Below are 21,868 nucleotides of genomic sequence, written 5' to 3'. Positions count from 1 at the left end.
GACTATTATAAACTTTATGTCAATATATATGATAACTCATGATATGCTCAAATTCTTTGAAAAATGCAATTTACAAAAAGATACATAACATAAAAAGGAGTTATAAGAACTGAATAGTGAGAACAAAAACAGACCCATATTTATAGTCAATTGATTATAAACAAAGGCACCAAATGTAAGCAATCCAATGAAGAAAAGAAAGTCTTTTAAACAAATAGTGTTATGAAAAATGGATGTCCATATGCAAAAAATGAATCTCAACAAGTATTTTACATCATACATAAAAATTAATCCAAGATGGACAAGAACCTATCTGTCAAAGCAAAAACTCTAAAACTTTTAAACAAAAGAATATCTTTGTAACCTTAAGCCAGTAAAAACTTCCTTGTATAAGATACAAAAAGAAACAACCTCAAAAGAAAAAAAAGCACCATAAATTAGACTTCATTAAAAATAAAAACTTCAGGGGCTGGTTAAGCATCTGCCTTCAGCTCAGGTCATGATCCCAGGGTCCTGGAATGGAACCCCAAAAGAGGGGGGGGAGAGAGGAGGGAATAGGGGCTCTGCTCAGCGGGGAACCTGCTTCCCCCTCTCCCTCTGCCTGCCACTCTGCCTACTTGTTTTATCAGATAAATAAAATATTTAAAAATAAATAAATAAATAAATAAATAAATAAATAAATAAATACTTCAGCTCATGAAATGATCAAAAGATAATGATTAAGAAAATGAAAGAGCTATAGACTGGGAGAAATTATTTGTTAAACAGATACCTGAAAAAAGACTTGTATGTATTTTAAAACCTTTTATAAATCAGTAACAAAAGGACAACCATTCAAGTTACTTAAATGGACAAAAGATATGAAGAGACATCATAAAGGGAAATATAGAAAAGGCAAACAAATGAAAAAAATCCTCAAAACCATTAGTTCAAAAGGAAATGCAAATTAAAATTGCAACAAGATACCATTAAATAGCCACCAAAATAGCTAAAATAAAAAATACTCATAGCATAAATGATGACAAGAAAGGGAACAATCAAAACTCTCATGTTATGGGTGGCAGTATAAAAACTGTGTAACCACTACTGGGGAAAAGATTGACAGTTTCTCCTAAAGTTAATAACTACCCTACAAATAAGCAATTTCACTCGTATACTGACCCAAGAGAAGTTAAAAGATGGATTCACAAAATAACTTACCCAAGAAAGTTCATAGCAGCCTTGTTAAGAACAATCAAAAACTACAAACAGCTCAGATATTCATCAATAAGAGAACTGCTAAACTGTATATTAAACAATTAAAATTCTAGATAGCAATAAAAAGGAACTAATAATTCAATACACAAACAACATTATTATTATTATTCTGCTTTTCTTGCATATGACCATTTCACAGTAACAAGGACTGGATGGCCCATTCCCCACCTTAAGCAACTAGAGAACTGAAAAAAATACAAGAATCAATGGTGTTAGAAATTGACTATCAGCTGGTACAGGACTATGATCCTGTACCAAGGGAAGGAAAACAAGTTGAAACCTATGCTGTCCCAGCTTACCGCAATTTCCAGGCCATGATAAGTGGAAGGGAACCCAAAAATAGCTGGGGAATCAAGAAGACTGAGATCAGACTTAAGGGCTGTCATGGTGGCTGTTAATTTCCAGGGCACATTACTAGAGAGGAAAACGCTGCACAGAGAGAAAACTCTAAAGCAGGAATCAGCAAATGTTTTCTGTAAAGGGCACATAAATATTTTAGGTTTTGCAAGGCCACATGATCTCTGCCATAACTACTCAACTAATTAAAACACGAAAGAAATAAAGATAATATGTAAATGAATGAATCTGCCAATAAAACTTTAGTTAAAATAATAGGTGGTGATTAAGACTCGGCCTGAGTGCTGTAATTTGCCCACTTTTGCTCCAGAAATCTACAAAGTGATATTCTTAATTCAAACCTGGGTATGATATAACATGACAAAGTGTAAACTTCTCAATGCCAAGAAAATAATCCAGGATCCAATACGTCAAATAATTTCCAAAGCTCGCACAGTTATCAGACTAGTTCATATTCTCAATAAAGGTAAAAAGGCCTTAATACATGGAGCATCAGGTATAGTTCTCAAAACCTATCACCTTGAAAGTGGAGCTAAATGAGCCTAACATTAAAGTCTTCTCCTATATGCCCTAATAATGCTTAAAAACAGTCCTTGTGGGATGCCTGGGTGGCTCAGCAGTTGAGCGCCTGCCTTTAGCTCAGGACATGATCCTGGGGTCCCGAGACTGAGTCCCACATCGGGCTCCCTGCATGAAGCCTGCCCCTCCCTCTGCCTGTGTCTCTGCCTCTCTCTCTCTGTGTCTCTCATGAATAAATAAATCTTAAAAAAAAAGAAATCTTTGAAAGGACCAAACAGATTATAAATAACTACAACCCCAAATAAAGTCTGAAAATATTTACTAGAATAACATAAACTACCAGGGTATTCAAAAACAAGGCAAAAGTATATGACCCATACTAAAAGAAAAAAATAAGTCAATAGAAGCAGACAGAAATAACAGATGATTAAATTAGCAGACAAGGACGTATAAAGAGTTATTAATATGCTCTACATGCTTAAGAAGGTAGAGAAAAAAACATGAGCAATGAGAGAAATGGAAGATTGAAAAAAGACTCCTAGGGGCACCCAAGAGGTTGTAGATTGAGTCCTGCATGGGGTTTACAGTCAGCAAAATCTCAGGGGACTCTGCTTAGGGCTCTCTCACCCTCTCTTTTTGCCTCCCCTCCCCAACTCCCTACTCATGCACACGCTCTTTCTCTCTCTAAAATAAATAAATCTTTAGGGACCTGCGTGGCTTAGTCAGTTAAGTGTCTGCCTTCGGCTCAGATCATGCATGATCCCAGAGTCCCAGGATTTAGCTCACACCAGGCTCCCCACTCAGCAGGCAGTCTGCTTCTCATCCCACTCTCCTGCTCTCTCTCAGTCTTTCTCGCTCTCTCTCTCAAATAAAATTTTTTTAAATGTTCAAATGGAATATATAGAGATTTAAAACACATACTATCCAAAATAAAAAATATAACAAGAGGGATAAACAGCAGATAAGGTACTAGCAACATAGTTAAGGACACCTGGGTGGCTCAGGTCATGATCTAGGGTCCTGGTATCAAGCCCCACATTAGGCTCCCTGCTCAGCAAGGAGTCTTCTGCCCCTCCCTCTGTTTATGCACACACTCTCTCTCTTTCTCAAATAAATATAATCTTTAAAAAAAGAAAGTAGTATTTAGAACAAAGAAAAGTATCAGGAATAATGAGGGATATTTCATAATAAAGATGCGAAAGTATCAAAAGGATAGAACTATCCTACGTGTCTATACAACTAAAAAAAGAGCTTAAAAATACATAATGCAAAACTGATTTTTAAAAATCCACAATTATACCAGAATATTACAACACTGCTCTCTCAGAAAAGAAAAACAAATCAAGGAGGAAACAAAGATTTAACAATATCAATTAACTTCACCGAATTCACATTTACAGAATACTATGCCCAAAACCATAACACAAATCATTCTAAGTTCACAAAAAACTTCACCAAGGTAGACCATACTCTGGACTAGAGAACAAGTCTCAATACATCAAAGATATCTAAAATCATACAAAGCATGTTCTCTCACACTACAGGAGAATTAAACTACAAATCAACAGCAAAAAAAAAGTATTTAGAAAATCTGAAAAAAAAAAAAAGGAAAAAAAAAAAAGGAAAATCTGTAAATACCTGGAAATTAAACAATACATTTCTAAATAACTCATGGGTCAAGCAAGAAATAAAAACCAAACTTACACAATAATTTGAACTAAATGGAAATGGAAACATAACTGTGATGGCTACACGAATGCACCTCTCATTTCCCAAGAGCAGAAGCATAATGGAGTAAGAGTCCCAGCTGCTGCATTCTGAAATCCAGCTCCACACTTGTACCAAGGCCATGATCTCCATGGACTGCTTCTAGCAATGACTGAGTGAGGCAGGAATACCATGGAAATTCCATAGTTAGGGGATAGAAGCCTCCTCTGCCAGAAATCTCCGGCACAAGAACTCCTCAGTTGCCTTGCCAAACCTTCCTTAAAAATATCCTATAGTGTAACACACACACACACACACACAAAAGAATAGAAAATATACTGTAGTCTGAGAAAAGGTTCTACCCAACCTTTTTGTTTTTCTTCACTTGGGGTCAAAATCCACATCACTATCTGGTGATTTTCTCAGTCTCCTACAGGTGCCTCATTTTCTCTCACAGGCATTTTCCCTAACACATTTCCTGCACATTTAAACCTATCTTGGTAACTGCCTCTGAGAGGACCTAAACTGTCAAAATAACACATCAAATGTGTGAGATGCAACTGAAGAAATGGCTAAAATAACATTTATACCATTAGGTATCAATAACAAAAAATCAAGAAGTCTCAAATCAATCACCTAAGCTTCTAATTTTAGAAATTAGAAAAGTAGGGCAAACTATACCCCAATTAAGGAGAATGAAAAAAATAAATATAAATCATTGGAATGAAAAACAGAGCAATAGGAAAATAAATCAATAAAGTAAAACAAAAGGTTCTTTGACCAGATTAAGAAAATTGATAAACCTCTAGTCAGAATGATTGGAGAACAGAAGTAAGAAGATATATATTACCAGAATCAGGAATTAAAGAGGGAACAGTACTAGAAATCCTACAGGTATTTCCCAACTTATAAAGAGATGGTCCTTCAAATGTTTGCTAGCCCACGTTATGCATTGCTAGCCCACAGAATCTTATTTAAATTATGATATAGGGCAGCTCGGGTGGCTCAGCGGTTTAGCGCCGCCTTCAGCCCAGGGTGTGATCTTGGAGACCCAGGATTGAGTTCCACGTCGGGCTCCCTGCATGGAGCCTGCTTCTCCCTCTGCCTGTGTCTCTGCCTCTCTCTGTCTCTCAAGAATAAATAAATAAAATCTTTTAAAAAAATAAAAATAAATAAATAATGATATAGCTGAAAGCCCTTGGTTCCATTAAGAATAGTTAATTCCTCTAAGTTCAAGCTTCTAGGAGTGACGATCTTATACCATCCTGAGACCAATGTAGGGGCTGAATAGAGGTTTCAAGACTGCCATGGTAGCATGTGGGAAAAGCTCTGGTGAAAATGAAGAGAAGAAAGCAGCAGTATGTTCTTAGCTCTACTCTACCGTTCCCCAGTGAAGGCTGGGAGGAGGTGCCAGAAGCATTCTCAGCAAAAAATGAGAAGGGCTTCTAATGCAGAAAAATGTTAACAGAAAGGACACCGACAGAATGAAAGTGTATTTTAAGTTATCCATCAATTGTATGTTAAGAAAGTTAAGAGACTGTCCAAAAATAACTGAATATAAATTCAAACTGGTTTTCAAACTTAGCCACAGCCCCAGAAGGTGCGGTAAATTATAGTCTAACATAAAAGAGCTGTGCTAGCAATAAATTGGAAATGAACAAAATCACAAGCAAAATTAAATAGAAACTAACAATAAAATGGTCAACAAAAGGAAAACTTAATAGTATTTCCTACTATAGTCTCCATAGTAATTGTTCCTACAAATATCATTAGACGAACGTTAACAAGAACACTACAATTAGCTCAAGACAATACTGTTCATGCACTGATAAAATTACAAAGGAAAAATAAACTTGCTTAACTAAAAAATTAAAGTATCATACTGATAAACACTGAAGAAATTATTTGGTCATGCACATGTGCAGATGTAGCCTTGTAAGAGTACCAAACATTTGTGGCAGTCAGATTTCTCAGGAAAATACCATATCATACTCCTAAGCAACACAAAAAAAATGGATGTATTTCAGCATTTTCAAACATCAATTTTAGTATCTTTTAACTTATTCAACTGGTTACTAATAAAAAGTTCTTACAAAAATGTGAAAAATAATTCTAGGTATTTGAATTTCATAGCATAACCTCAGGAACTAAAGAAAGGATGTGCATTTTGAAATTACTGTGCAAGTTCATCAGAAGAAAATTTCTGGCTGGAAACCATGGAATGAACTTTGCTAAATTCACTCCTTTATTCTTTTGCTTAGAATGCCCCCACATATTCATTTTAAAAATGAAATGCCTTCCTTCATCCCTTCCATCTTCCTTAAAGTTTACTTTCTCAAGGCTTAATTCTAGTTTGCCATGTTCCACAATAATTTATTTAATTTGGGTCCCTTGGTAGAAAAGATCACTACATTTAGAAACAATACCATTCAGTTACTTTACACATGTTAGTTTTCACTTCCCACTTAGAAAATCAAATTCAATATGACAAAGACCATTAGAAGAATAGCAGAAAAGACTTGGAATCTACCAAACTTGTCTGAGCCTAAATCCTAGCTCTCCATTTAGCAGAATCATAAATTTGGGAGATTTATTTTATCTGAGTCATCATGTTTTCTCATAAACAGTAATATTACTATCAACCTTGTAGGATATTTGTGAGGATTAAATGAAATAATATTCAAGGACTGCTTTAATCACATCTTCCTTCTTTTTCTCCACCTGTAAAATAATCATATCTTCAAACACCAGCAGCTAACATTGCTCTGCAGATGTAGCAGGTACTTGATAAAACTCTGTGATACACTGATTGGTACCTGATACAAATATCTGTAATATCTATCTCATTACATTAAATAATACAAAATAAAGTGTATAAAAACACCATAGAAAAAAGCCTGTTCGGAAGCCTGGGTGGCTCAGCGGTTGAACGTCTGCCTTTGGCTCAGAACATGATCCTGGGATCCAGGATCGAGTCCCATATCAGGCTCCCTGTGAGGAGCCTGCTTCTCCCTCTGCCTATGTCTCTGCCTCTCTCTGTGTGTCTCTCATGAATAAATAAATAAAATCTTAAAAAAAAAAAAAGAAAGAAAAATGCTTGTTGAATACATTAATTCAAACAGGAAACTATTATTTCTGCATTCCAGACTAAGAGTATTATCACATTTTCACATATCTAGAAAGTCCTCCAGACTGGAATTAAAAGATCAAAGCTTCCCACTATTAATATCTTACCAATTTTATAACTTGTTCCTATTATAATTAAAATAACTGATATAATTCACAACTCCTTGATTCATTATTTCTGCCTATGCTCATGTCCCGATCATCAGACAAGTTTTCTGGAATAAATTCAACCACTCCAATAAATTCCATAATCAATAGCTTGAGCATTAACTGCTTTTGTTCCTTCATCATAGTAAACTATGGAAAAGAATATAATATAAAGTTCACAGGACATAATTAGCTATTTCTAAGTTGCCCCAACTATGGACACTATTTCAGTTTCTTTTATGTCCATAGTATGATTGAAATGTTATCTAGAAATATGGAATATTAAAAAAAAAAAAAGGCTTCTAAAGGCATTTGGGACCTAAGTAAAATATCTAATCACAAATATATGGTATAGGGATCCCTGGGTGGCGCAGCGGTCTGGTGCCTGCCTTTGGCCCAGGGTGCGATCCTGGAGACCCGGGATCAAATCCCACGTCGGGCTCCCAGTGCATGGAGCCTGCTTCTTCCTCTGCCTGTGTCTCTGCCTCTCTCTCTCTCTCTCTCTCTCTCTCTCTCTGTGTGACTATCATAAAAAAAAAAAAAAAATATATGGTATAAATCAAACAAGTCACAAACCCTACTTACACTCAAAATTCACTGGTCTACCATAGTTTTTATTTATATCCGTACCCAGTTACACTTACAATGAGCCAGGCACTTTAAGAGTTTTATGTAATTATTCAAAAAAAAAAACACTCAACAATCCTATACTAATTCAAAGGGATAGCTGCACCCTAATGTTTATAGCAGCACTATTTGTAACAGTCAAATTATGGAAACAGCCCAAGTGTCCATCAACCAATAAATGGATAAAGAAGATGTGTATATACACACACGCACATATATAATGGAATTATTACTCAGCCATACAAAAGATGAAATCTTGCCATTTGCCATGATATGGATGGAACTAGAAAGTATTATGCTAAGCAAAATAAACCAATCAGGAAAAGGCAAATACCATATGATTTTACTCATATGTGGAATTTAAGAAATAAAACAAAAGAACAAAGGGGGAGAAAGTGAGAGGGAGGCAAACCAAGAAACAGACTCTATGGAAAACAAACTGATAGTTACCAGAGGAGAGGTGGATGGGGGTGGAGGGTATGTAAAATAGGCAATAGGGATTAAGGAATGCCCTTGCTGAAATGAGCCCTGGGTGTTGTATGACTATATTGCATAACTGAAATTAATATTCTACTGTATGTTAACTAGAATTTGAATAAAAACTTTAAAAAATATATTTTAATTATAAAAGAAAAGAACTAAGTACCCTAAGTGGTAAGTGATTTGCCCAAAATCATACAGCTACTATGTATGTACTAGAGGAGCCACAATTTGAACCCCTTATAATAATATTCAACTTTACAATTTTAATCATGAGCAACTATTCATTTTATAAAAGGTTTATTTATTAAAGTACTCACTATAGGATTATTCTAATTTATAAGAACATCCATTTCCTTTAAAATATGACAGAACTAACAAAACTTCTGTATATTTACATATAAACTCTTCAAAGTTATCTATGGTGGCAATTAAAACAAACAATTTAATCAAAATAATAAAATAGCTAGAGATATTTATTTATTCAGCTAGAGATATTCATTAAAAGAAAGGAATAAGTGGCTCAATTATATATATATATATGCATAGATGGATTTCATAATGCATAACAACTGATAAGGCTATTTTTAATACTAATTTTCCTAATATTTTTTTCAATATTTCAAAACACATTTAAAGATAAAAACACATAAACAGAATTCAAATGCTACTTGCATTTTCCTAAGACTTGATAAAGGACACATGACTTCTTTGTTTGCTACATTTTTATTTGGTACCTCAGTGCAAATTGTATATTAAAAACAGAATTAATGGAGCACAGGGGGGCTCAATCAGTTGGGCATCTGACTCTTAATCTCGGCTTAAGTCATGATATCAAGATCCTGGGATAGAGCACTGGGGTCCTGCACTGGGGTCCACACTTAGCAGGGAATCTGCTGGAGGATTTTTATCCCTCTCCCTTTATCCCTCCCCCCACTAGTGCTCTCTGTCTCTGTCTCTAAAATAAATGAAAATAAAATAAAATTAAATAAATGAACCTTTTTCAAAAAGCAAAATTAGTAATATTAGGTCATGTTTTATTTTCATTTTTCAGACAAAATGGTCTTAAAGCAATTAAACTGTCACGAACTTATGGCTTATAGGAGAAAACTGACTACTCAATACAATTTTTATTTTATTTCAGAAACAATTGGGTATTAATTTCCTGTAACATTTTTAACAAAGTTTAATCTTCAAATGAGATCAGAAGAATAAACAATGCTTGATATAAATAGCTAAGTACTATTTGTTGCAGTCAGAAAAGCCAATATATATCACAAATGAATATATATGGCTCACCCACTGATACTATAAAACTTTTTAAACATTAGGTTAAAGTACTCAAACAGCTTTCCCCTTTGGCAATGAATGGCACATTCCTCTAAACTACTCCCCAGTAATCCCCCACAAAGAACCAAAAGCTATACTTAAAAATAATTCTTAGGTTACCATTGTGACTCAGTCTGCTTCTGGTTTGCATACAAAAGCACAATGAAGTTAGAACACCATCTTGTCTGAAAAAGCACCAGATTCTCAGCCTTGGATTCTGGCTCCTTAATTTTATGCCCTGACCAATGTGTCTTTCCTCCCTCCCAAAAGACTAAGACCTATGGGGTCCTTGGGTGGCTCAGCCAGTTAAGCATACAACTCTTGATTTCAGTTCAAGTCATGATCTCAGGGTTTGAAACAGTCCCGTAAGTGGCTCCATGCTAGATGTGGAGTCTGCCCCTCCCCTCCCCCCAAAAAGACAACACTAAGACTTAGTTACTTACATCTGTAGATTTTCTGTATGGATATCTAACAGTTTAATGACACAAATTATCAACAAATGGAACGCAAAATCCTGTTTTTTTCAAGTCTTTTCATAGGTTCACATAAGAATGGTATATTCAGGAATAGTATTCTTTTGGGAAAAAAATTATAATAACTTGTGATATGAAGAAGAAACAGAAGACCCTAAAATTATATTGCTGGGATTTGAAACAATGAAATTAAAATAACTAATGCCTGATGGAGAAACAACATTGGAACTCTTATTTTAAGAGTTCAGGATCACCTAGCTTGCTCAGTTGGTAAAGCATGTGACTCAATCTCAGAGTTGTAAATTTGAGCCCCACATCACATGTAGAGATTAGTTAAAAAAAATAAAATCTTTTTTTTAAAAAAAAGAGTTCAAAACTATCAGCACAGAAAAGCCAAAATAGATATATAATGAAGTTTTTCGGGGCACCTGGGTAGTTCAGTGGTTGAACATCTGCCTTTGGCTCAGGTTGTGGCCCCAGGGTCCTGGGATGGAGTCCATCAGGCTCCTTGTGGGGAACCTGCTTCTCCCTTTGCCTATGTCTCTACCTAACCACCACCCCCCGTCTCTCTGTCTCTCTCTCTGTGTCTCTCATGAATAAATAAAATCTTTAAAAAAATGAAGTTTCTCCTATTCATGCATAAGATAGTGATTACATGGAAATCTCTAAAAAAAGTCAAGTCACAAATTATACAAATACTTCTCTAAAATCCTACCCTTAACATGTCTCCATCTACCGAGAGTTTAATTCCTAGGAAATATAATTCAAAGAATTCATCAGGTACAATATATGTGAACATCCCTGACCAAAATCTGTTCATTGACTGTCTCAACTCTACGTATCTCAAAACATAATAATTAAATCTTCATTTCTTACTCATTTTAACCCTTAATCTTTATCTGGGTTTATTAAATAAATTTTATCTCCTCAGTCACATCTTAAGGATCTATTTCTAAAACCCTGTATCACATTTGCATGTCTTCCTTAGATCGTCTCCAAGTTCAGTATAACTGACTTCATTTGCTGTGCTGGACTTTCTTTAAGTAGAGCAGATCAGGAAAGGAAAAGGCCATTGTTCTGGCTCCTGTCCCTTACATTACTCTGTCCATACAATCAGCCTGCTATAAGAAGCAAGAACTCAAATCCCAGCTTCCTTCAAATCAGAAGGACACTTCAAGTAGAATTTATAAACTCTGTTATTTAATATTCTCCTTAATTAAATAATGAGGTATAACAGAATGAGTCTTGGTGTCATCTTTTATATGTGGTCTAATTTCTCTGAGACTCAGTTTTCACATTGCAAAAATAAGATTATCATCTATTTCATGGAGATATAAAAACAAAAGATGACAACTTTTATTAAAAAGAGCCATCAGGACAGACCCGATGGCGCAGCAGTTTAGCACCCCTTCAGCCTGTGTGCGGTGTGATCCTGGGGATCCGGGATAGAGTCCCGTGTCGGGTTCCCTGCATGAAGCCTGCTTCTCCCTCTGTCTATGTCTCTGCCTCTCTCTCTCTCTCTGTCTCAATAAATAAATAAAATCTTAAAAAAAAAAAAAAAGCCATCAAAGGTCACAAAGTCTTAAGCAATGTTGGAATCCTGATCAACTCTGATCAATGAAATCAACCCCTGGGATATAGGTGCTCAATAAATGTTATTTTTCATTCCATATTTTAGGATTGATTTTTCTAAAGAATATAAGAACATTCAACTACATAAACATTGGATTTTCATCTACATTATGTTCAGTCTCTCCATTCAGTGATATTAATAAATTCACGTAAAAACTGTGTCATTTAAAAATTTCACCTTGCAGGCAGCCCGGGTGGCTTGGCGGTTTAGCGCCGCCTTCAGCCCAGGGCGTGATTCTGGAGACCCGGGATCGAGTCCAACGTCGGGCTCCTTGCATGGCGCCTGCTTCTCCCTCTGCCTGTGTCTCTGCCTCTCTCTCTCTCTCTGTGCCTCTCATGAATAAATAAATAAAATAAAATAAAAAAATTTCACCTTGCCCTTAAACCAAAACCTGAATTGTTATATAATAATAATTGGTATTCTATCATACACTTAAGTTACATGAATATCAACAAGCATTAAATTAACTGGATCACATACCTTACATGACAGCCAAAAAAATCAATTTCACGTGGATAGTATAAAAGTAAAACAATAAAGGCATCAAAAGACACTCTCAAGACAGTGAAAAGAAAGAAGCCACGGAGTGAAAAAAATTCCTGTTTTTTCTAAAATTGCTTGTGGGGCTTTTTTGGGGGAGGGAAGTAAAAGAAAACACTTATTTCTCAGAGCAAATTGGAATAGGAGTATGAAAGTGTGCAACAGATCACAAATGCCACTACTGATATCACACAACCAAGAATCCCTATCCCTCAAGAGATAGTAAATAATTTTTTTAAGATTTTATTTTGAGGTAATCTCTACACCAAACATGGGGCTTGAACTCACAACCCCAATATCAAGAGTCACATGTTCCAGCCAACCAGGTGATCCAGCAAATAATTTAAATTCCTATAACACATATGATTAATAAAAGGCTTAGATCCAGAACATATTTTTAAAAAACTCCCTACACATTAGTAAGTCTTGAGCAGGCATTTCAGAGAATAATATAGCCAATGCTCAATGTCATTAGTGATCAGCAAAATAAAATGCAGATCAGAATCACAAAACACTATAAAATACCCACCAGAATGGTAAAACCGGAAAAGGCAGAAAATCACAAGTGCTGACAAAAATACAGAATAACAAAAATACTCCTGGTAGAAGGACAATTGGTAAAAACCACTTTGGAAAATGATTTGACAGTATCTCCTAAAGTGAACACACATATTCACTATGACCTAATAACTCTATTAGGTAAAATAGACACCAAAACAATGTGCGTACATGTGCACCAAGAAACATATATTAACACATTAGCATAACTCAAAATACCAAAAACTCAAAAGGATCCAAACATCCAGCAATAGCAGAATGAATAAATAGTAGTATATTCCTCCAATGGAACATTATCTAGCAATGAAAATGAAAAAAAAAGAGCTATATACAAAACCATGGATGAATCTCACAAATATAACATGAATGGGCCCAACATTAATCAGGTTAAAGCATACATGCTTAAATGTTAAAGTTATATACAAGAGCAAGAAAGGGACTGCCATAAAAGAAGACTGACTACTTTGAGGGAAAAAATGGGGTACTGACCAGATCTAAGGGGTTATGAGGCAGATTTTCTAGAGCATCGACAATACTTTTTTTTCTTTTACCTCTGTGATAGTTACACAGATGTTCACTTTGTAATAATTCACTAAGCTATGTAGTTTGGTTCTGTGTCCTTTTGTATATACATGACATTTCACAAAACAAAAAATTGTAAGAGAAGGAAGAAGAAAAAAAATAACAAGGTCACAATCTTATCTAAAAAGAAACCTGAGGTATTAAAGTAAATGCTAAGGGCAAATGAAAAACTGATACCAAATAAGCACATGAAAAGATACTCAATATCACTAGTCATCAGGGACATGCAAATTAAAACTATAATGAAATAATATTACACACTTGTTTAGAATGCCTTTTTTTTTCCTAAAATATTTTTAAAACTCAAAATACTGAGCACTGGCAAGGATACAGAGCAATTGAAACACTCCTACAAGGCTGGTGAGAATGCAAACTGGTACAGCCACTTTAAAAAACAATTTAGCAGTTTATTACAAAACTAAATATACCCTTACCATATAATTCACCAATTTCATTCTTAATATTTAGCCAGTAGAAATGAAAACTTACATACACACACAACTGTATGCAAATGTTTATAGCAGCTTCACTCATAATCATTAAAAAACAAACAAAAAATCCAAATGTCCTTCAACTGATGAAGGATAAAGAAACTTGTATATCCGTAAAATGGTATATTACTCAAAAAGGAACAACAATAACATCTGAAATACATGTTGCTAAGTAAAAAGCCTTGATCTAAAAGACCTGTATGTATGATTCCATTTATATGACTTTCTGGAAAACCCAAAACAACAAAGATATAGAACAAACCACTAGTTGATAGGGAGTTTGGAGGCTGACTATGAAATGGTAGAACATTGAGGAGTAATGGAACTGCTCTATATTATTACTATGCTGGTACATATACAACTCTGCATTTGTCAAGACCCTGCGTATCACAAAGAATGACCTTTGCTATATATGAATTAAAAAATGAATTTTAAAAATATTTAAAACACTATGGTCACAGCACTACCACAAGTATCAAAATAACAAATACTTCAAATATAAAATTCCTTCAAATTCAAGAATCTTAAAAATGTTATTACCTAATCACACAATGTAAAGAAATCATTATGTAATTCACTTAAATATTTAACTATAATAATAACAATAAACATTACTGATGGGGCACCCAGGTGGTACAGTTAGTGACGCAGCTTACTCTTGGTTTTGGCTCAGGTCATGATCTTATGGTCATCAGATCAAGCCCCATATCGGGCTCTGCACTAGGCATGGAGCCTGCTTAAGATTCTATCTCTCCTTCTGCCCCTCCCCTTCCTCTCTTTTTCTCCCTCCCTTAAAAATTTCTGATTAACATTAAAGTTGCACTTGGTTAACATTTTATATATATATTTTAATCCTCCAAACAATCACGAAAAGCAAAAAGTATCTCAACTTTACCAATGAGAAAACAAACACAAAGAATAAAAAAATACCTGGGCAGCCCGGGTGGCTCAGCGGTTTAACGCTGCCTTCAACCCAGGGCCTGATCCTGGAGACCCAGGATCAAGTCCCACATCAGGCTCCCTGCATGGAGCCTGCCTCTCTCTGTCTCTCTCTGTCTCTCTCTCTCTCATTAATAAATAAATAAATAAAATCTAAAAAAAAAAAAAAAGAAATATCTTACTCATGCATACATATCTACTAAGTGGTGAAGCTGAATTTAATCCCCTTGTACTAGAGTCTTTCCATGCCTATTTTCTTTTCTCTATATTGTCCCTTAATTCAAAAGTTTTAGTAATTTCTTAATGAGAAATTTTTTCTTTACAGTATCTGATAATGTGTTAATACTATATATAAATTTATAAATTTATATAAATTAAAATTGATCATGGACATTTTATATTATTCAGGGACCCACATATTCCTAAACATATTTAGGAAGTTAAAATATGCAACCCTGCCCTCAGATGTTTAGACTCTAACAGCCGGTGCACATATGACAAACAAGGTAGGCAATTTTAAAAATCAAAAAACAGTAATCTGAATGGACAGTTGGGGAGAAAAATATGGGTAGTGTTAGTACCTCATAATAATAACATAGTTCTAACTGCTTCTTCATATCCTTTGCATCATCACTGTCATTCATTTCGTTTATATATAAGCATGTGTGCGTATACCCATACACATAAGCAAACACACTCAAATATAGTATTGTTATTAAACAAACTGTTACCTGTTAGATTAAGAACAAAAAGTAAGTTTTTATTTTACCATCACTCTTTTCTTTTCTGATGCTCTTCCTTTATTTAGATCTGAGTTTCTCACCTGTATCATTTTCCTTGGCTCTAAAAGAACTTCTTTCAACGTTTCTTGCAAGGAAGGTCTACTGGCAGAAAACCCCTTATTTGTCTGATAATCTTTATTTCTCCTTCACTTTTTTTTTTTAATTTATAAAGAGAGAGAGTACACAGAGGGAGAGACAGAAGCCTTGAGCAGGGCAGACTCCCCGATGAGCACAGAGCCCAATGCGGGGCTCAATCCCAGGACCTGAGATCACGACCCAAGCCAAAATCAACATTCAGTCACTTTACCATTGAGCCACCTAGGCAGTCCAATTTCTCCTTCACTTTTAAAAGACAGTTTTTCAGGGTACATTATTCTAGGTTGATGATTTTTTTTTTCTCTCTCATCATCTTAAATATTTCATTCCACTCTCTTGTTTGTGTGGTTTCTGAGGAGAAGCCAGATATAATTCCTATTTTTGCTCTTTTATAGGTAAAGGTATTTTTTCCTCTCTGGCTGCTTCAGGATTTTTTCTTTATCTTCAATTTTCTGATATACATATAGTTTTGTATCTGATATACATATACATATAGTTTTTTTGGAATTTATCCTACTTGGTGTTCTCTGAGCTTTCTGGATCTTTGGTTTGGTGTCTGATATTAATTTGTGGGAAATTCTCAGTTGTTACTGTTTCAAATATTCTGTGCCTCTCATTCTTCTCCTTCCATTATGCATGTGTTATACCTTTTATAGTCATCCTACAGTCCTTGGATATTCTGTCCTGGTTTCCTTTTTGGGTTGGTTTTTATTTTTCAGTCTTTTTTCTCTTTAGTTTTCAGTTTTCAAGGAGTGTATTGATGTATCTTCTTACTTAAAGATTCTTTTGTCAGGACTATCTAGTCTACTAACGAGCTCATCAAAGCTATTTCTCATTTCTGTTAGAGTTCTTTTCTCTAGTATTTCTTTTTGATTCTTTCTCAGAATTTCCAACCTTCTCCTTACCATTGCCCACCTGTGCTTGTATGTTGTCGTCTACTTTATTCATTAACACCCTTAGCATATTAATCATGACTGTTTTATATTCCCACTCTTATCATTCCAATATCCCTGCTATATCTAAGCCTGGTTCTGATGCTTGCTGTCTCTTCTGTGTTTTCTGCCTTTTAGTATTTATTTATTTATTTATTTATTGATAACCGAGGCATAATGGACTGGGGAAAAGACACTGCTATAATATAAATAGGCCTTTAGCAATGTGGTGGTGAGGTATGGGGAGTGGCAGAGCATTTTATAGTTCACTGATCAGGTCTCAATCTTTTAAAGAGCCTATGCTTCTAGATGGCCAACTTCACATGTGCTTCTCAGTCCATCCCACTTCCCCTTAGGTAGGGCAGGGTAGTTTGAGTGAGCTAAAGTTATGTTGTTTCCCTTCTCCCACAAAGAAGGCTTGAGCAGCTAGAATTAGTTATTTCCCTTCCACTACATCAGATAGGTTCTCATAAATTCCAGCAGGTTAGGCTCTGACTAAATGGCTTCTCCTAGAGGTAGGCCTTATTAAGAACAGAATGCTCTGAATATTGCAAAATTGTTCCTTTTCCTTTTCCTCTGCCAGAAGCAAGAGGAGATTTTTCTCTATATTCACTGAGAGAAGCTGGTAGAGATGTAAAAGAGAAAAATCACAAAAGTGCAGGGGCTCTCAATAACTGGCTGCCCCACAAACTTTTGAACTCTCAGAGTTGTCCACACCCAAACTCCAGGAACTTGTCAATTACAATCAGATTTCCCTACACCAGCACTAGTTCCTGGCGAGGTTGCTGCTCTGGCTGAGTTGTGATTCTCAGCCAATCTCTCCAATTTTGAGGGCACTGATTTGTCTTGTGACCTCTCTTCATTTATGGAACTAAGAAAAGTTGTTGGATTATTCAATATGCTCAGCTTTTTACTTGTTTTAAAATGTAAGAAGCTGGGATGCCTGGGTGCTCAGTGGTTGAGCATCTGCCTTAAGCTCAGGGCGTGACCCTGGGTCCGAGGATCGAGTCCCGCATCAGGCTCTCTCTCTCTAATGAATAAATAAATAAATCTTTAAAAAATAAATAAAAATAAATAAAATGTAAGAAGCTTGGCAATATCCAAGCTTCTTACATGCCATACCAGAAACCAGAAGTCTGTATGTTCTTTTAAGAATGTTTTCCTACACTAGATGCTTAAAATATACAGAATAAGAAAAAAAAAAAAATACAAATCCAATATCGTGCACAACAAAATTGTGTTGTGTACTTTGAAAATTATTTATTACTTTTCACTTTCCCCTTACACCACACGTATTCTTCTTGTTTCTACATGTTTAGCCTAGATCAGATACTGTTCTTAAACATCTGAACCTTCGAATTTTTCTGTAGAAATCAATATAAAGTTATAAAGTACAATCCTTAAAATATATTCTTCAAACAAGCAATTAAAATACAGCATACCATTTTGATGCCTGTGGAAAATGTCACTGGTTTTATAGGTTTAGGTTTCTCAAGTTGCATTTCCAACTGAGTAGATCTATCTTTATGCTGAGCCAAAAGCAGAGCAACAGGGAGATCAGAACTCTCCTGTAAGAAAAGTAAAAGTGTAATATCAAAGTTAAAAAGGAAAAACTAATGGGCAACAAGTCTTTTATTTTAAATTATGCCTTTTCATAAGCATTTGATGTCAACCTAAATATTCACTTTATGGAGAACACTTCACAAAAATTTTAACATTCCATAATAAGAAAAGGCTGTTTGAGATTCATAAATCAAAATAACCTGCAAAAAAGTATTCTTATAAAATGCACATTAGAGACAACATAATAGGGTCTTATTTCATCTAGGAAAGCCAACCATATTTATTAAACTAAAAAAATTAAAAGCTAATCACACAAAGAATAATACAAAGTACTATAACTTAGATCAGATGTTTATCTAAGACACATTCTTCGACCAGTGAATTCAGACCAGTCTGCAATTGTTTCCCATTAGATTTCACCTGAGGCCGTTTGGAAATGATCCTTGTTCTGTTTTGCACAATGGAACAATTGTTAAGTACAACCAAAAATATGTTTATTTTCTCCTTTATGGACTTAGTTTTAGAAATTAAGTCTAGCTTTTCTTAACAAAATGATAGTAAATATTTCTGTATCTTATATTGGTACTAAATCAGGGCCCCTATTTACACAAATCTGCACACATACATATTAATAACAAGTAAATTACTAATTCTTATATGTAGGCTTATTTTATCCTGTTTAACATGAAGTTCTCTTACATGTTTAAAGTGCTATGGAACTAAGGTCCAGACCTCTTCCTAAGTTTTCAGTTAAATAAGAACACAGAAATACATGCAGAAAGAAGCCAAGAAGGAAGGGATTATATATACACACACACACACACACACACACACACATACACACACACACACACACACACACAGAATACTTTGTATCTGTAAACAAAGTCGAAGGTTACAAACACATTTCTGTCTCCTACACCAAGGCTACCTACAAATATACACATATTCTTCAAATGGCCTACAGATTTTTAAAATAGTAACTACCCAGAATTTAATCCTGAAAAAACTATATTGTTAAACATTTCATAGTATGAAAGTAAAAACACAGCAGAATCTAATTTTCTTTCCAAATCTCACGACTTAAGAATATTTTTTAGGCACAAATGTAGTCAATTAACATATTTAAAGGAATTATTTTAAGGCTACAGCACAGAAGTAATTCAAATAACAAGCAATTTATTTCAAAAGAGTTATCCTAGAATAAATTTGTACCCAAAAACTTGGTAACAGAAGTACTTTGAAAGAGCAATGTTACAAGGAATAAAAATTTTTAAATGAAAGAACACAAATTTTATTTATAAAATAGAGCCTTGGGACCTTTAGTAATAATAAAGGAGAATAAATGAAACGTATTATGAAAATATACTTGACTACCTTTCATATTCTACAATAAAGCATTAGTTCTGCATTAGTAACAGTATTACTGCGAATTCCTGCAGCTATTCTAGACTTTCATTAAGAATTTTATAATAATAGGGCACCTGGGTGGCTCAGCTGGTTGGGTGTTGAACTACTGATTTCAGCCCAGGTCATGATCTCAGGGTTGTGAGATGGAGCTCCACATCAGGCTCCGCACTTAGCAGGGAGTCTGCTTGTTCCTTTCTCTCTGTTCCTCCCCTACCATCTTCAACTTGCTTACTTTCTAAAATAAATAAATAAAACATTTTTTTTCTTCTAAAAAGGGAACTTTATAATAAACGTCAAAAAAACCCCACAATTTTATAATAAAAATGCAAAATTAAGAGATTTTAAATGGGCTGTGACCCAAAACATCTTTTAAAACCCATTACTAAAAAAAAAAAAAAAAAAAAAAAAAAAACCCATTACTATATTTTCATATGTAAAAGTTAACAGAAGAAAAATAAATTTCTTTGGCATTCCTTCTCAACTTATACTCTAAATGAATTAAAATGCTCTTCCAAACTGGTATTTACTCAATAAGCCGAAGTCCTAGGGTAAAGACAAGACACTTCGAAAAGGTTGTCAGTGAATACTTGGGCCTGTTTTAATCCTGGTTTTGTTGTCACATAAAAGGTACTGAATATTAAAATGTCTTGGTAATACAGCTGAAATTTAATAAAAAATAAACATTCTAGGAATCTAAAACTAATTTTGACATTAAGACAATTTACTTCAATCTGCTTTATTCCATTTTAGCACTCAAAACTCTGAAGCCTAAAAATCTTCATAAATGTTAAATTAGAATTAAGCAGGAGCTCTAACAACATCAAAAATCTACAGAGTAAAATAAACTATGGGAACATACATGCTCTCAGGAATACATACAATGCAGATTCAGCCATGCAAGTTATTTAATTTTTCTGTTTCCAGTCTATCTTGAAAAGTTCTCTAAACTACATTAATTGCCTGAAGGTATACTGTTTAATATTTAAAGAAATTTTAATAAGACTGCCTGTAATACTCATTAAAAGCTTTATAATGGCCATTTTTTAAGGATTATTTTAATTGACTTTAAGCAAGCCATCTGGCAAACAATATTTCTAATAAAAATCAGCTACTACATTTGACAACAATATTAGCCCTTAACAAAATTTAAGACATAACTGAAGAGAATTTTCAAATAGGAATATAAAAAGATTTAATAAGTCAGGACCTGTTTAAAAAATCTTTTTCCAAACTGTTAAAAAAAATTTAATTTACAGTTAGGATTAAATAAATGGACTTTTTAGGCAACATTATGGTGAATGCTAAATCATAAACATTAAGACCATAACATTAAAATCCTGTCACATACAGTATAATGTAATGCTTTTTAAAGGTTAAAAAGTGACCATTAGCACAAAAACCAAACCCCAAAAACAAGAGAAAAAAATTCTATTTAGTACTTGTTGTCTAAATTAGATCCAGAGAGTAATTCTAAGATTTAAACTTCTATACATATTTATAAATGCCAATATTATCTTTTTTATAGAATCTAACACAAGAACATAGAAATACAAAGTGTTTTTTTACTTATTAAAGATTCAGAAAGATAAAAAGAAATTTAATAAATTCTTTCAATTAGTCAATAAGGATTAAACATACGGTCACATTTTAACAAAAAAATTAATGATTATTTAAAAATTAAAGTAACAGAATTTTTAAAAATAAAATGAGGAAACCAGAAATTCAAAATGTACTGGTATTCTAAGACAATATGTCGTAATTAATTCTTCTAATGAATACAGTAAATTGCTAAGGATTATTTAACCATAATGTTACATGATCTAAGCCGTGAAGAAAGTATGTGCAGTAATGACTTGCAGGTGAAGAAAACAGGAAGTTGCAGGGGGTGGGGGAGGAGGTCTCACAAAAACTAATATTAACTCCAGATTATACACAATGTACAACATTGGCAGTTTCACATCTTGCTTCATGCCCCACTGAATTAAAGGGGAGCTTCATGCCAATAGCAGCTCAATGAAGCAGCAAAACTTATTACTTTAAGGACTAAAAAAACATGCAAGAGTAATTGCTATGCAAAGCAACCTAACCTCAAAATTAAATCTAAAAACTCCGTACTAGATGCAATATTTTTTAAATGTTAAAGTGTATTTTCATTTCATATCTAAGTTCTATATTTGGAATTAATTCAATTAATTGAAAAAAGGAGAAGGGTTACCAAGGAAAAGTGTATTCTTCTTTGTACAAAATGATAGGGGATAGAACCTCTCAATAAAGTAATTTTAAATCAATATTTACTAATATGTTCTTTAAAGTTTTTAAT

The 21,868-nt window shown here is 34.2% G+C and overlaps 1 protein-coding gene across 6 annotated transcripts in view; it reads right to left on the bottom strand.

Annotated features, from left to right (window-relative positions):
* Positions 1–21,868, bottom strand: part of MNAT1 (MNAT1 component of CDK activating kinase) — a 189,281-nt gene that overhangs the window by 93,261 nt on the left and 74,152 nt on the right. For all 6 annotated transcript variants that reach the window (XM_072838837.1, XM_072838841.1, XM_072838838.1 and 3 more), the window contains one exon: positions 18,018–18,143. In XM_072838837.1, coding sequence (XP_072694938.1) covers positions 18,018–18,143 — 126 coding nt within the window. The remainder of the gene's footprint in view (positions 1–18,017; positions 18,144–21,868) is intronic.

This window comes from Canis lupus, chromosome 9 (genome assembly GCF_048164855.1).
Source record: "Canis lupus baileyi chromosome 9, mCanLup2.hap1, whole genome shotgun sequence".
Taxonomy (NCBI): Eukaryota; Metazoa; Chordata; class Mammalia; order Carnivora; family Canidae; genus Canis; species Canis lupus.
The sequence above is the reverse complement of the archived record's forward strand: the minus strand, read 5'-3'. Positions and strand labels throughout refer to the sequence as shown.